General features: G+C 46.1%; 1 protein-coding gene across 1 annotated transcript in view; it reads left to right on the top strand.

The window, feature by feature from the left end:
• susd1 (sushi domain containing 1) overlaps window positions 1–15,260 on the top strand; it is a 66,092-nt gene extending 50,832 nt beyond the window's left edge. The window contains exons 19-23 of the mRNA XM_080189580.1: window positions 689–782; window positions 2,913–3,168; window positions 7,116–7,155; window positions 9,335–9,428; window positions 15,211–15,260. Coding sequence (XP_080045706.1) covers window positions 689–782; window positions 2,913–3,168; window positions 7,116–7,155; window positions 9,335–9,428; window positions 15,211–15,229 — 503 coding nt within the window. The 3' untranslated portion in view covers window positions 15,230–15,260. The remainder of the gene's footprint in view (window positions 1–688; window positions 783–2,912; window positions 3,169–7,115; window positions 7,156–9,334; window positions 9,429–15,210) is intronic.
• Window positions 15,261–15,999: the final 739 nt, after the last annotated feature.

Below are 15,999 nucleotides of genomic sequence, written 5' to 3'. Positions count from 1 at the left end.
TGGCCACAGCAGTGGTGGAGTGATTAACCTCAGGGATATCCAAAGATTTAGACAAATGTGGAGATCTCTGAGGGTTGGAGGAAGTTAGAGCTGGCCACAGAAGGCGGGATGTGGTGATGCCGGCGTTGGACAGGGGTAAACACAGTAAGAAGTCTGACAACACCAGGTTTAAGTGCGACCGATTTATTTGATAGTAAACTCGCAAGCTTTGGGGGCTTGCCCTTTCGTCAGGCGAATGGAGAATTTGCCAGGCGAATGGAGAACTCTCCATTCACCTGACGAAGGGGCAAACCCCAAGCTTGCGAGTTTACTATCAAATAAATCGGTTGGACTTAAACCTGGCGTTGGCAGGCATCTTACACAGAAGGCAGGACCGTGGAGGAATTTGAAAGCAAGGATGAGAATTTTAAACAAAAACAGATAGTGTTGGAAAATCTCAGCAGGTCTGACAGCATCTGGGGGGAGAGAATAGAGCCAACATTTTAACTCTAGGTGACCCCTTGACAGAGCGGAAGGGTCACCCAGACTCAAAACGTTGGATTTATTCTCTCCCCACAGGTGCTGCCAGACCTGTTGCCGCATCTCCAAAATATTCTATTGAGATTTGGCGCAGTCTTTAATAGTCAGCGGAATTATTAAGGAATGTTACACTGGCTCTGCTTTTAAAGGGTTCTTCTCTTCATTTTAGATCCTCCTGTGCCAGACGTCCAGGTTCTGGTTGTGGAGCAAACACTCCCTCCACTCGTCCTCCGTAGGGTGGAAATGAAGAACGGACCCATTAGGTAAATGTCTGGGAAATATATAAAAATAACAGCAAATAGAAGCCCCAACACTCTCACCAGCAAGGCTTTAATTTCCAGATTGCCAGCCTTAGCCCAGCAGGTGGTCGTGTTGTCTCCGGGTTGGAAGGTTTTCCAGGCCTGATCCAGAGGCTTGAGTACAAAGGTCGACATCTCCAGTGCGGTACTGAGCAAATGCTGCAGTGCCATCGTTTTGTATCGAACTGAGGCATCATCTGCCCTCTCAGCTGGACACAGCAGATCCCTTGGTGATATTAGAAGAATTATAGAATGGCACTGTAGGCTTTCAGCCTATCGAGTCTGTCACGACTCTCTCGCGGTGAAGTAAATTAAATAACTCTTTGAAGGGAATATAGTATAAAAAATTTCCCTTTAGCAGCAGTGGGATTCGAACCCAAGCACATCAAAATGACTGGAGCCTAAATCCAGCACCTTAGACCACTCCGCCATGCTACCGCAACTCTCCCTGACAGATCTTAGCCAGGACCTTTCTCCCACTCTATCGCCATTACCCCACACATTTACCATGGCTAATCCGTCTAACCTACATATCTTTGGACATTTAGTATCGTTAATCTGTCTAACCTACACATCTTTGGACTCTGGGAGGAAACCGGAGCACATGAAAGAAACCCACGCAGACACGGGGAGAACGCACAAACCCCACACAGTCTTGACCCCAGAATTGAACCCGGGTTCCAGACACAGTGAGACAGCAGTGTTAGCCACTGTGCTGAAAAAGAGCAGTGGAGGAGTAGACTGGCCAATACTTAATCCCTTAACCAATAATCCTAAAAACAGATTGTCTGGATATGATCATATTGCTGTTTTGCTTCTATTGGCTGCCATGTGTCCTACATTAGAAGAGTGACTTCACTTCAAAAGTAGTTCATTGATTGTAAAACACTTTGGAATGTCCTGAGGTTATGAAAGCTGGTATATGAATGAAGACACACATGCATGGACACACACACACACGCATGCACACACATAGCTCGGTTGTTTCACAATGTGTCATCATTATGGACTGTTTAATGTCATCCTTCTACAGTTTAAGACAATAATTACAAAGTTACATTCTAAAAATGCCTTCAAATAATATGGTTTTGAGGAGAATCTTGGAATAGAGAAAGAGAAAGAGACAGAAAGGGAATTTTGTACTTTAGGGTCTAGACAGCTGAAGGCACAGCTGCCAGCGGTGGAGCAACTGAAATCTGGGATATGCAAGGAGCCAGAAGCAGAAGAGTTTTGGTGGGCACAGTGGTGTAGTGGTTAACACTGCTGCCTCACAGAACACAGGACCCGGATTCGATTCCGGCCTTGGCTGACAGTGTGGAGTATATATGTTCTCGTTGTGCCTGTGTGGGGTTCCCCCGGTTTCCCCCATACTCCAAAGAATTGCAGATTAGGTGAATTGGCCATGTTAAATTGCCCTTTAGTGTCCCAAGAAGTGTAGGTTAAGGGGATTAGCTGGGTAAACACATGGGATTACAGGGGGGGGTATGGGCCTAGGTAAGATGTCTGCCGGAGAGTCAGAATGGACTCCACAGACTGAATGGCCTCTTTCTGTATAGTAGCGATTCTATAATTTCAACGGTTTGGTTAATCTGTGTTTGATTATGTTGGTCCAGTAACTGATCCTTGTAACAATACTTGATTGCTTAAGACTGCGGGTCGAGGTACAGTCTTAAGAAATCTGAGGCAGTGCCAAAAAAGTTCCCTTTAGAGACCATTGGGTAATTCCGTCCACCACGGGAATCATAGCAGGTGAGGGGTGGACCATGGAAAGTGGAATTTTATAGTTCTGGGGTGAGTGCGACCGGAAAATCCCGCCCCATGGGTGGAAGAAAACTCATGTTTTGTAAAAATCTCATGTAAGTTCTGAGATGTTTTAAAGTTCTGTAAATAAACCTGTTTGAATTTAGAATTGGAGGCATCTCTGCGTCAACTCGGATATCTAAGGTATACAGCAAATCAGCAAATGAATGACACTAAAGAGGACATTGTTAGTATTTGTACAGAGCCAGGTTGTTACAATGATCATGATTTTGTCTTCACATCTCCATTCTTGCTTGATTAGTTTTTAATTCAGTTTATTCCCCTCCCATGTAGTTTTTACCAGGTGGTTGTTGTACCCTTGCACTTGCAACACTCGTTTGACTGCAGTTCCCAAAACATGGGGAGCTTCTTTGGTCACAGAAGAGGGAGTGAGGCATACATTACAGCAGAGTTCTTGGCGTTGGATGTTGAAGACGGGATGCAGTTTTCTGTGGGAGATCGACTATATTACAGAGAATATTACAACGCTGCTCTAGACAGTGGCAAGAACTATTCCTTCCTGCTGAAGACTATCAGCGAATGGAATTATGTAAGTGGATCCTTTACAGGGAGACACATTTACACAGCATTTTTTAAACTGAGATCATGTCGAGTAAAATTGTGTGTGCGTGCGTGTGTGTGCATGTGTGCGAAGGTCATCTAAGCCTGAGAAGACATGGGGTCAATGCTTGATTGAGGTGACTGGCTTGGCAAGTGGGGGGAAATGTATCGAGTATCAACAATCCTATGAATCTCGTGACTATGTTCGGGGACAGTGCCTTTAACTTAGGGTAAAATGAAGATAGCCATCTGAGCTTGTCCTGCAGTCTGTCCTTGTATCATAGAGTCATAGAGGTTTACGGCATGGAAACAGACCCTTCAGCCCAAATCTAGCCAGAGATTAAAGAGAGCACAGACTGTTTTACTGGGAAGAGGGTGCATGTGCTTGTGCTAGGAGACAATGGCAGCAACCTATGTGCTAACAGTGGATAGACTGTCACTGGAATTCTACCGCCTACCCACCACGGAATCAAAGCGGACAAGGGGCGGACAACGGAAATGTCCCATTGACCTTGGGCGGGAATTTCTGGTCTCACTTGAGTGAGGCCATAAAATCCCGCCCTCTGAGTCATCAAAGTCCCAGAAAAGTGTTGTGGATTTGTTGTAAATGGCTGTGGTTTAAGCTGTTCATTTAGTTCCAAGGTGAAAGCGGGTTGGGCTCTCTAAGATAACGTATCAGCATTTTTACCTGGATACAAGGCCCATGTGATTCACTGGAGATGGGCATCAGGTGAGAAAGGGTCTAAAATACCCCTGAAAACTCTCAGACCTGTTAGTTTGCCACCAGGATAGAAAAAGCAGATGGAGGACATTAAGTCTCTATGGTTCATGGGGTAAAAATGCAGGTGGGAGCTCATGCTCTGGTTAGAAAGGTCAAAGTCATGAGGAGGTAAAACAAGGCTGGAAGATTTGCCTAGCTTTAGCTAGAGGGTGAAGTCTCCTGGAAAATACGCATTGTGAAAGATAGTTCTGCGGTGAAGTTCTCCCATTTTGGGATCCACTGCCATGGGGCGAGAATGTGGAGTGTTTCCCATTGTGGAGCTTGGTAGGAAAATGCATTAAATCCTTAGTTCTGGCCTCAGTAGTTATGGACCCAGGTGTTTCACACTGTATTCAGTGATGGGGCAGAATTGGGTAGCGTGTAGTCTGCTGTCGCATCCAGGTGCCATATTAAAAAGATGCCAACGTCACTGACCCCCTACTGAAAAAAGAATGTGGACCTCCTGAGAATGAAGGAACATTCTGAGGCTGAAAAATGGACCCTCTCCAGGAAAGTGAATATGGGGGATTCCCCCAAAGATGCTCCCTCTACCCACTGCTGTGGTGTTCCGGGATCCAGGGTTGTGAGCTGCCTTGATCCTCACTCTAGAGGTTGCTCCAGGCGTCCCTGACATCTGAGTCCCAACATCTGCACATCACGTTGTTCCAAACATTGTGGAGTATTGTGAGCAGTTTTGGGCCCCGTATCTAAGGAAGGATGTGCTGGCCTTGGAAAGGGTCCAGAGGAAGTTCACAAGAATGATCCCTGGGATGAAGAGCTTGTCGTATGAGGAACGCTTGAGGACTCTGGGTCTGTGCTCATTGGAGTTTAGAAGGATGAGGGGGCGATCTTATTGAAACTTACAGGATAGTGCGAGGCCTGGATAGAGTGGAGAGGATATTTCCACTAGTAGGAGAAACTAGAACCAGAGGGTATGACCTCAGGCTAAAGAGATGATATTTTAAAACAGAGGTGAGGAGGAATTTCTTCAGCCAGAGAATGGTGAACCTGTGGAACTCGTTGCCACAGAAGGCTATGGAGGCCAGGTCATTGAGTGTCTTTAAGGCAGAGATAGATAGGTTTCTGATTAATAAGGGGATCAGGGATTATGGGGAAAGGACAGGAGAATGGGGATGAGAAAAATATCAGCCATGATTGAATGGCGGAGTGAACTCGATGGGCCGAGTGGTCTGATTCTGCTCCCATGTCTTATGGTCTTAAGATCCTGCTTTAAATTCACAGCAGGGTCTTATTATTTCCAACCTTTTCCTTTCCAGATGGGAAACCTTTTAACTCCAGGGTAGAATTCTCCCAAGGCCCCGCTGGCGGGTTCGATAGTGGGCGTGGCGGGAAACCGATCACTGGGTCTCTTGTAACATTTTCCTGCCATGCCCGTTCTGTGTGGAGTCTGCACATTCTCCCCGTGCCTGTGTGGGTTTCTTCCAGTTTCCTCCCACAGTCCAAAGGTGTGTGGGTTGGGTTGATTGGCCGTGCTAAATTACCCCTTAGAGGCAGGGATTAAGAGGGTAAATACGTGGGGTTATGGAGATAGGTGTTGGGTAGGATTGTTGTCACTGCAGGCTTGATGGGCCGAATGCCCGCCTTCTGCACTGCAGATTCTATGATTCTATAAATTGCTTTCTTCAGCAATAATCCACCGGTCCACTAGGTGGGGCTATCTACCAACATCTCATCCCAACAGCAACAGAGCATGGAGATGGTTGGATGTTCCTGACAATTTCTTTCCTGAAGGAGAAATGGACACCTTGGAGAAACACTCCATTTGCCACAGGGCTCCTGATCTGAAGAATGCTGTTCCTCCAGGCATTTCTCTTTGTTTACAATTCTCACGTACTTCTCTATCCAGCCCCTCCCTCATTTTGAAGAGCTCCGTTAGGTCAATCCTGTGCCTTCTCTTTACAAGGACAAATGTGTAGTCATTCCTGATTAGTGACAGTTTATTGCCCTGGTTCAGTTTACCCAAGAGGATGCTGGGGAGGGGATGGGGGGTGGGGGGGAGTGGCTGCTCCGTCATACAGAGGCTGTGAAACCCCAATGGGGACTGGAGTCAGATGTGGACTCAGACTAGGGAAGGACATTGGCTTTGCTTTCCTGATGGGCATGTGCCGAGCAGAAACTCGGTCACGACTGCCCCGGGGGCACAAGAGAAAGGAGTGGCTCTCAGTCGGGGCTGAATTCGAATCTCTGATTTTAGGAAGAATAGTAAGTAATTCTCCCCGGTGTATTGTATTTTACAGGGATGTAGGAGACAGAATCAGGACACGGCAGTCCACCATCAGGCTTTAGAATGGAAATAATACCCAGAGCCGTCTCATCTAATGTCCTAACTACATGAGGGGTGGCGGGTTTTGGAGAAAAAGAAATGGATGTGGTTTGCACACCGAGATTCAAAGTGATACACGACAGGTTTATTAAAAGAGCTTTTGATTTTACAGGGAAGAAAATGAAACTGAGACAGAAGCCTGTGCAACACCCTAATGACAACATCATTAAATCACGTGACCAGCTCTTAAAGCAATCATGCAACTACTTAAATATGTAACACCTCCAACCTTTCTTTGATCCAAAAGCTAGCCAGGTGGATAAGACCTGGTCTGCCTCTGTGGCCACCTGTTCTGCATGTTCTCCACCCTCGATGTAATTTAATCTCAACTGTGTTTACCTTCCCTCCTGGAGCCTGGGGTAAAACCTCACAGCTTTTGTTGGGGGGGGTCAGCTGACGCATTAGCCACAAAGCCTCTCGAAAAGCCCAATCTATCGGTTAGTCACTCTCGCTCTCACCTTTGTCCCTTTTACGGGACGGCACTCTGTGTGGGACACTCCACACTGAGAAATGAGCTCCATATCAAACTGGCTTTGTGCCCAGTTATAAAACAGTAACTCAGTTTGACAGTTTAAAATAAAACCCTAACAGATCCTCTTCAGCCACCGACTCGCTGACAATTCCTTTGGCTTTTATCTGCTCGGCGTGTGATCCCTGGTTTCAAAATGATCCGGACCTTATTACAAACTGTTCCACGTATAGTCGGAATATTTTCCCTGTTGTTGCTGTTACGGAAGAGCCGGAGGTTGTTGGTTTTAGCCTCGCCTTCAGCAGAAGTACAGGTGTGCCATTTTGGGAAGCGTTTTAAAATTTGTGCTTTTTATTCCTTCAGGTGAAGAAGCAATCGTGTGTGATTTTGGCCCAGTTAAAAGGTGAGAGCGGACCTGTGCGATCCCAGGACTCACCGTGGGAAAAGAGTAGGCTAATGAATCATAAATCTTCCCCATCTCCCAGAGCAGCAGGTGGTGAATGTTAAAACAAACTCGTCGATGTTGATCCTGACTTGGCAACGGGTGTGAAATGGGAGATAGTGGGCGGGATTCTGGGAGTGGGAGGAGACGCAATGGGCCGAGTGGCCTCATTCTGCTCTTATGGTCCTCATTGTAATTTATTAGTAGGATTGCGTTTGCAAGATTTATTTCTGAAACTTAACGCTAATGTATGACTCCAGTTCACGTTTACGAGCCTATATTCACCCCAGATATATAAAGAATTGTGGAGACATTACAGCACAGAGAGAGGCCATTTGGCCTATTGAATCAATGTTGGCTCTCTGTGGAACAATCCAGTCAATCTCTTCTCCCCCGTTCTATCCTGGTTGTCCTGCGAGTTTATTTCCCTCAGGTGCCCGTCCAAATTCCTTTTGAAATCTTTAATCCTTTCTCATTCCATTTCCTTCACAGTGTTCGAGAACCAGGTCATTATCTTTCCATTGCTCAAGAGCTTAAACCAGTGTTCCTGGCCCTTGTACCATCTGCTAATGAGAACAGCTTCACTTTGTCTGCCTTTATCTGAACTTTGTAGACCTCTATCAAATCTCCCCTCAAACCCCTTCGCCCCAAGGAGAACAACACCAGCTTCCCCCATCTAACCTTGGACCTCAATAAATTTCCTCACCCTGGGAACATTCTGGTAAATCTGTCCGCACCCTCTCAAAGACTCCCACATGCTTTCCATTGAGTCGTAACCACAATTGGAGGCTGTTCCAACATATGAATTAGCAGGAGGGGTAGGCCATTCAGCCCCTCAAGCCTGCCTGCTCCGCCACGCAGTAGGATCATGGCTGACCGGATTTTCACATCAGCTTCACATGCCGGCCAAATTCGATAACCTTTCACCCTTTGCTTAGAAGGAATCCATCCACTCCTGCCTTGACAGATTTTTCTACCTCAACCACATTTTGAGGAAGAGAATTTCAAAGACTCACAGCCCTCTGAGGGAACTTCCCTTTAACCTCATTGGGCAATCCCTTATTTCTAAAAAATGACTCAGTTTGTGGCCTAACCAAAGCTTCGTAAAGATTCTGCATAATCTCCTTGTGTTTGTCACCAATAAACTGGAGTCAATAAACTGTATGAAGATAAGAATGTGTATGTTTGCAATCTAGCCCGGTACAGGTTGATAGCACGGGCAACCCTCGGATTTACGGCAGTATTGATTGCTGAAAACCGCGTGATGAGTCAAAATGTGATGTGGAGCCAGTTTTCCCAATGTTTGGAATCAGGGTGTGATATCCCATAATGGAAAATCTGTGAGATCCTGCATCAGCCTCACAGTAGTGTGTTTCCCGTGATAAAATAACGCTGCGACTTCTATCTCAGAAGCAATTTGCCCTCCCCCAGGTTGCGAAAGACAGATAATAAAGGAACATAATTGTTGGTGAAGACCAAAGAGCGCGTATCCCCTCTCCGCCTGACACGGGAATCGTAGCAGGCGAGGGGTGGATCATAGGAAGGTCCTTTGACCTCAGGCAGGATTTTCCGCTTTCAGAGTGAGTGTGGCTGGAAAATCCCACCCCAAGTGTTTGCAGGCGTGGTGTCTGGGGCGGCACGGTGACACAGTGGTTAGCACTGCTGCCTCACGGCGCCAGGGACCAGGGTTCGATTCCCGGCTTGGGTCACTGTCTGTGTGGACTCTGCGCATTCTCCCCGTGTCAGCGTGGGTTTCCTCCCATAGTCTGAAAGACGTGCTGGTTAGGTCCATTGGCCGTGCTAAATTCCCCCTCAGTGGGCCTGAGCAGGCACCAGAGTGCAGCAAATAGGGGACTTTCACAGTAACTTCACTGCAGTGTTAATGTAAGCCTATTTGTGACTAATAAATAAACAACTTTTTTTAAACTTTAAGTTAAAAACCGAAACAGAGCGTCAATCTATAAATGCCAAGAATGCCATTCTTTGTAACTCAAACGTCGTAAAGCCAAAGACTGCCATATTGCAAATATTACTTTTATTAACATGGTGAAATAAGGCCATTTGATCCATTGGTATGTGTTTGCTTCACAAAGTTGGAAGACACTCAATTTGTTTACAAAGAATTATTTTCTCCATTTAGGTTCATCAGACAGCGTGAAGATTATAATCTTTTTAGGACTAGCTTCCTTGGGAACGGTTGGATTTCTACTTTTTCTCTGTTATGCTTTGGTATGGTATGTATGATCTTCGCACATCAGAACCAATGATATTGTCCACTTTTACCATTGGTCACTGTCTGAGGTCAGCTTCTGCTGAAGCCCACACCCATTGCTTTTGTTACTCCAGAATTGAATGTTCCAACAGTCCCCTGGCGAGCCTCCCATCTTCCACCTTTCACACACTTCTGTCCACCCAGAATCCTGCTACCCACATCTCAACTTGCACCCGAGCCCCATTCACTCATCGCTCTCTGTGCTCACGCACCACATCGGTCCCCAGTCCAGCAACACCTTAAATTTAAAATTATCATCCTTATTTTCAGATTCCTTTTTCAGGAAAGCTCCTACATTCCCACAAGATCTCTAGCCTTCTTCGACCGACGATTTCTACCTTCCTTCAACCCAAGATCTCTACCCTTCTCCAATTCCCGGATTCTTCAGCATCCCAGAATCCTATCTCTCCATTATTGGCCCTGAGTTCTGGAATTCCCTCCTTAGATCTTGCCACCTTGCTCACCTCCTTTATAAGCTATTTAAGACCTAGCCCCTTGTCCAAGACTTTTGCCATCTGCTTTAATATCTCTGGGAGTGTCTTAGTGTCAAATTTTGTTTTAACATTCCAACAGGAAAGTTTTACTACTTTTAAAGGAGCTATATAAATATAAATTATTGTGTGTCATACCATTAACACATTCTGCTACCTGACCTTAATGCTGCTATTAGCAACTGCCTTGGTCTTTAACACTACCATTAACTTTGCCTTATAATCTAAACATTTTTGTTAAGTCTCTTCTGAGTTCTTGCCTATCCCTGATTATCTATTTTGCTCCATCTGCCGTATCTCTTTCCTTCCACGGGACAAAATCCGTCGCCTTCCCATCTCTAATAAAAACAAAATACCGCAGATGCTGGAAGTCTGAGATAAAAACAGAGCGTGCTGGATGAACCCAGCGTCTGCCGGAGAGAGAAATAAAATTCATGTTTGGGGTCTACGTGATCCTTCTTACAGAACTGAAGCAAGATAGAAATGTAGAGAATTATGTAGTTGGAAAAGGAGGTGGGACAGAGTGGAAGGCCAGGAATGGACTCATAGAATCCCTATAGTGCAGAAGGAGGCCATTTGGCCCATTGAGTCTGCACCAACTCTCCAACAGAGCACCTCACCCAGGTCCATCCTATCCACATAACCCCAAGTATTTATCCAGCTAATCCTCCTACCCTACACATTTTGGGATACTAAGGGTCAATTTAGCAGGGCCAATCCACCGAATGCCATGGCCAATGCCACCTAGGTTGGGCAAAGGAAAAGTAAACATAGAAAATAGGAGCAGGAGGAGGCCATTTGGTCCTTCGAGCCTGCTCTGCCATTCATTATGATTACAGCTGATCGACCAACTCAATAGCCTGATCCCGCATTCTCCCCATATCCTTTGATCCCCTTCGCCCCAAATGCTATCTACAACTTCTTCTTGAAAACATTCAATGTTTTAGCCTCAACTACTTTCTGTGGTAACGAATCCCACACATTCACCACCCTCTGGGTGAATAGATTTCTCCTCATCTCTATCCTAAACCATCTACCCTGTATCCTCAGACTCTGACCCCTGGTTCTGGACATCTCCACCATTGGGAACATCCTTCCTCCATCTACCCTGACTATTCCTGTTAGAATTTCATGGGTTTGACAAATTTGTTCTGGATGTCACAACGGGGGTTGTTGATTAAGGGATGAAAAGTGCTAATAGTGGCAAAAGGTGAATGATAGAATCCCTACAGTGCAGAATGAGGCCATTTGGCCCATTGAGTCTACACTGACCACAATCCCATCCGCACTATCTCTGTAACCCCATGCATTTACCTTGCTAATCCCCCTGATACTAAGGGGCAATTTAGCATGGCCAATCCACCTAACCTGCACATCTTTGGACTCTGGGAGGAAACTGGAGCACCCGGAGGAAACTCACACAGACATGGGGAGAACATGCGCACTCCACCCAGACAGACAGTGACCCAAGCCGGGAATCGAACCTGGGTCTGTGGCCCTGTGAGGCAGCAGTACTAATCACTGCGCCGCGCCCATAGCAGGAATGTGTTGGTGGGAGTGACTGAGCAGTCAGGGATGGCGGCCAAGTGGGGGTTGTGTTGAGGCAGGCCATTGAGCTGGAAAACAATGGACAGCAAACTACAAAATGGTCGGCGGGGCTGGGGTGGGGGGATGTTTTAAGAAGGAATAGAAAGTTCACAGTCCAAGGTTGTTGAACTCAATGTTGAGTCCTGAGTGTTGTAATGTGCCTTAGTGGAAGGTTTGTGTTGGGCTTCACTGGATCATTGCAGAGTGCCAAGCGAGTGTGGGCATTGAGGGCATTTCTAACTCTCTTCAGTTCTGATGAAGAGTCATACGGACTCGGAACATTGGCCGAAGCCCTACGATTCCGGGGGGGGGGGGGCGAGGTTTCCTGAATGGAAATCTCCATTGGCCCTCGGGCAGGATTTTACAATCTCGCCTGAGCGAGGCTGTAAAATCCCGCCCATTCTCTCTGTTTCTCTCTCCATAGCTGCTGCCAGCCCTGCCGAGCTTTTCCAGCATTTGCTGTTGTTAAGTCAGTTTGGCGTGTGGGGATTAAAGTCACTGTTTACAAATGGCTTGGAAATGACTTCTACCACTGACATCATAGAAATGCATACCTTCGTTTCAAATAACTTGTTTCTGAGAATTTATTCCCAAAGTCAGGTTTCCATAGGGATTGGCACGCAAGTAACAGATTGGAACAGATTGCCTATTGTACTTCCAAATGAGCTAAACCTGGGAAACAGGAGATTTTGCAATTGATAACCTACATTTTCTGAATAAAGTAAATTGAATGCAAGTCCTTGGGGATAGGAGGAAAGTTTTAGATCTGACAAGGTTTTACCCTGAGGTAATGATTCACTAGAGTTTTTGTGGCACTGTGGGTAATGTCTTTGTTGGAGCGTGGGTTCCAGTCCCACTTCAGGATTTGATGACCAAGGAAGACACATTCATAACGCATCCAAACAGTCTTTCCAATATTCGCTAAAGTTTGGTGCTAAGAATGGGAGAGACTCCTGATCACCCGTGTGTTGGAGAGAGTAGTGGCGCCTCTACCTTCACTAGCTCTAGAGTACACAGCGCATGTTCCCCCAACAGCCAGAGTCCCCTGAGTGAACACGCCGTCACATGGATTTATTGTGGATATTTTAGTGACTGTGTTATATTTGTGGCCTCTAGTTTCAGTCTGCTTCACAAGTGGGAACATTTTCTCAGCAACTACCTTTCAAATCCATTTGGAATCTTATAAACCCTCTATCAGTACATCCCTTTATATCTTTTCTAGAGAATGGAGACCCAGTTTGTTTTCAAGAACCAGGTGTAATCTCCGAGTACAAAGTTCATCCTGGTAAATATTCTTTGCCCCATCTTAATGCAATCAGGCAGAGTCAACATGATTTTGTGAAAAGGAAACAATTTTTGACTAATTTCTTTGAGAAAGTAACAACAAAGGGGAATCTGTAGACGTGGTATGCTCCGATTTCGCAAAGGCGTTTGATAAGGCGCCACATCAAAGGTTACTACACAAAATAAGACGACATTACATATGGAATTTTCCAAAAAAGTGACAAAGCGTCACCTTGAGTGAAAAGCCTCGTGTGATTCCCGCCAGATCGGCATTGCGATCCAATCACCATCTTCCAACACTTGGTCATTTTTTGGTGGGGGGGGGGGGGGGTGTTTTGCACCATCATTGAGAGGGGCGGGTTCCAAAGATGCCAGCAAGTCTGACTCCTCAGAGATTGTGGGCCCCTTATCGGAAACCCCTGGCTAACTTCTCCTCTCTCTCTCTCTACCCTGGGTTACTGAGGCATCCCTCGTCACCCCCTCCGACCCCCAGTTATCTCAGCCTGGTTTCGACCTGGGGATCTTTCTGTGGCACCACATGACACCTTCATCCCCTGAGCTACCTCGAGAGCTTTTCACTGAACATATTTAATGAAAGGATGCTGAGACAAACTCGTAAATATTGAATTTTTTGAAAAATTAAACTAGGTCTTGCTGACAGACAGTATAACTCCTGCCCACCCACCACCCCCATTACAGAGCCCAACTTACAATAATGGTTTATTTACCTGTGGGTTAGTTTCATTCTTGTTTATGGTTTTATTCTATGTTTCAATGAAAAATAAGCAACAAATAGAACTCCATAAATCATAGAATCCCCATAGTACAGAAGGAGGCTATTTGGCCCATTGAGTCTGCACCGACCACAGTCCCAACCAGGCTCTTTCCCTATATCCCCTCACATTCACTCTGCTGATCCACTAAAGGGCAATTTAGCATGGGCAGTCCACCTAACTTGCACATCTTTGGACAGGGGGAGGAAACCGGAGGAAACCCATGCAGACACGGGGAGAATGTGCAAACCCCACACAGACAGTGATCCGAGGCTGGAATCGAACCTGGGTCCCTGGTGCTAACCATTCTACCGCCATTCATTGATGCATTGTTGGGGCGTACTGATACCTTTTGAACAGACTGACCACCCAACATCAGACCAGGGGTTCGCCACCCTGCTCAACTAGGCTGTGAACCCCCGATCCTGCCCACACCCTTAGAGACAGCTCAACGAGAGTGGACACACCCCTAGTCTAGTGACAGATTCAAGTGGCTGTGGGAAGATCCCTCACAACTTGGTCAGCTTAATCCTGGGGGGGCCCTAAAGTGGAGAAGATGATAGAAAATGCCACATTCTGGAGACGTGACAGGCAGGTTTGGTTAAAAATGAACAGAGGTTTATTACCAGCATCTGATCTCTTCCATGGGTTGCTCCTTCTCTCTATTTCCCGTGCCAGGTCTATTAAATCATTTCTGGTGCGTACGCTAATACAGCAGAGCTCCAGTGAGCCAATAGAAAAAATACACTGATTTGATTTGATTTATTATTGTCACGTGTATTAACATATAGTGAAAAGTATTGTTTCTTGCGTGCTCTACAGACAAAGCATACCATTCACAGAGAAGGAAACTAGAGAGTGCAGAATGTATTGTCACAGTTATAGCTAGGGTGTAGAGAAAGATCAACTGAATGCGAGGTAAATCCATTCAGAAGTCTGACAGTAGCAGGGAAGAAGCTGTTCTTGAGTTGGTTGGTACATGACCTCAGGCTTTTGTATCTCTTTCCCAAAGGAAGAAGGTGGAAGAGAGAATGTCCGGGGTGCGTGGGGTCCTTAATTCTGCTGACTGCTTTGCCGAGGCAGCGGGAAGTGTAGACAGAGTCAATGGATGAGAGACTGGTTTGCGTGATGGACTGGGCTACATTCACTTTTGTAGTTCTTTGCGGTCTTGGGCAGAGCAGGAGCCCATACCAAGCTGTGATACAAACAGAAAGAATGTTTTCTATGGTGTATCTGTAGAAGTTGGTGAGAGTCGTAGCTGACGTGCCAAATTTCCTTAGTCTTCTGAGACGTTGGTGGGGCTTTCTTAATGGTAGTGTTGGCATGGGGGAGGGAACCAGGACAGGTTGTTGATGATCTGGACACCTAAAAACTTGAAGCTCGCAAGCCTTTTTTACTTCGTCCCCTTTGATGTAGACAGGGGCACGTTCTCCTTTACGCTCCCTGAAGCCAATGATAATCTCATCTGTTTTGTTGACATTGAGGGAGAGATTATTGTTGCCGCACCAGTTCACCAGATTCTCAGTCTCATTCCTGTACTCTGTACACACACACTATAGCAAGAAAGATCTTCACTAAAAAAACATCCTTTTCTCCGCCCTCTTCCCAGGAGCTTCACGGTCAGATGACAGCTGTCGGGAGTGCCTCCGAAAAGTCAACGTAAGTTGTGAGGCAGGTTGTATTCTTGTTTGAAGGGAGGGGGTGTTCAGCTGTCCCACGTGGTCTTTCAACCATTCTGTGCATGTCACGACTCCGGTAATGTGATAGCTTACGAAACGTGCCACGCAGCATTGGTACAGAGTGATTCATGGAATGTGTCAGCCGTGGCTTAGTGGGTTGTGCAATTAAGACCCGCTCCAGAGATTGGAGCACAATAATAGAGGCCGCCACTGCCAGTGCCACTCGTGCTGAGTTGATGTGTCTCAGTTGACACGTTAACCTGAGACTCTCTGTCCTCGGAACATAAAGAATCCTGAAGCACAACTTAGAACAAGAATAAGAAAGCTATCTCTGGACAACATTCGTCCCTCAACTAACATCACAAAAATCGATATGTTTTTAATAAATTAATTAATGGTATGGACGATGCAAAGGTCCAGGTTCCTCCCACACTCCAAAGATGTGTGGGTTACCAGGATTGGCCAAGTTAAATTGCTCCTTAGTTTCAGGAGGACTAACAGGATAAATATGTGGGGTTACAGGGATAGGGCCTGGGTGGGATTGTAGTTGGTGCAGACTTGATGGGCTGAATGGTCTCCTTCTGCACTATAAGGATTCTATGATTCTTATGAAACCGTTGTCAAATGTTGCAAAAGCCCACCCTCCTGGTTCACTGATGCCCTTTAGGGAAGGAAATCTGCCATCCTTACCCGGTCTGGCCTACCAGTGACTCCAGAGC

This window comes from Carcharhinus amblyrhynchos, chromosome 5, assembly GCF_965287045.1.
Source record: "Carcharhinus amblyrhynchos chromosome 5, sCarAmb.v2.hapA, whole genome shotgun sequence".
Lineage (NCBI taxonomy): Eukaryota > Metazoa > Chordata > Chondrichthyes > Carcharhiniformes > Carcharhinidae > Carcharhinus > Carcharhinus amblyrhynchos.
Note: the sequence above shows the minus strand (reverse complement) of the source record. Positions and strands in the feature narration are given on the sequence as shown.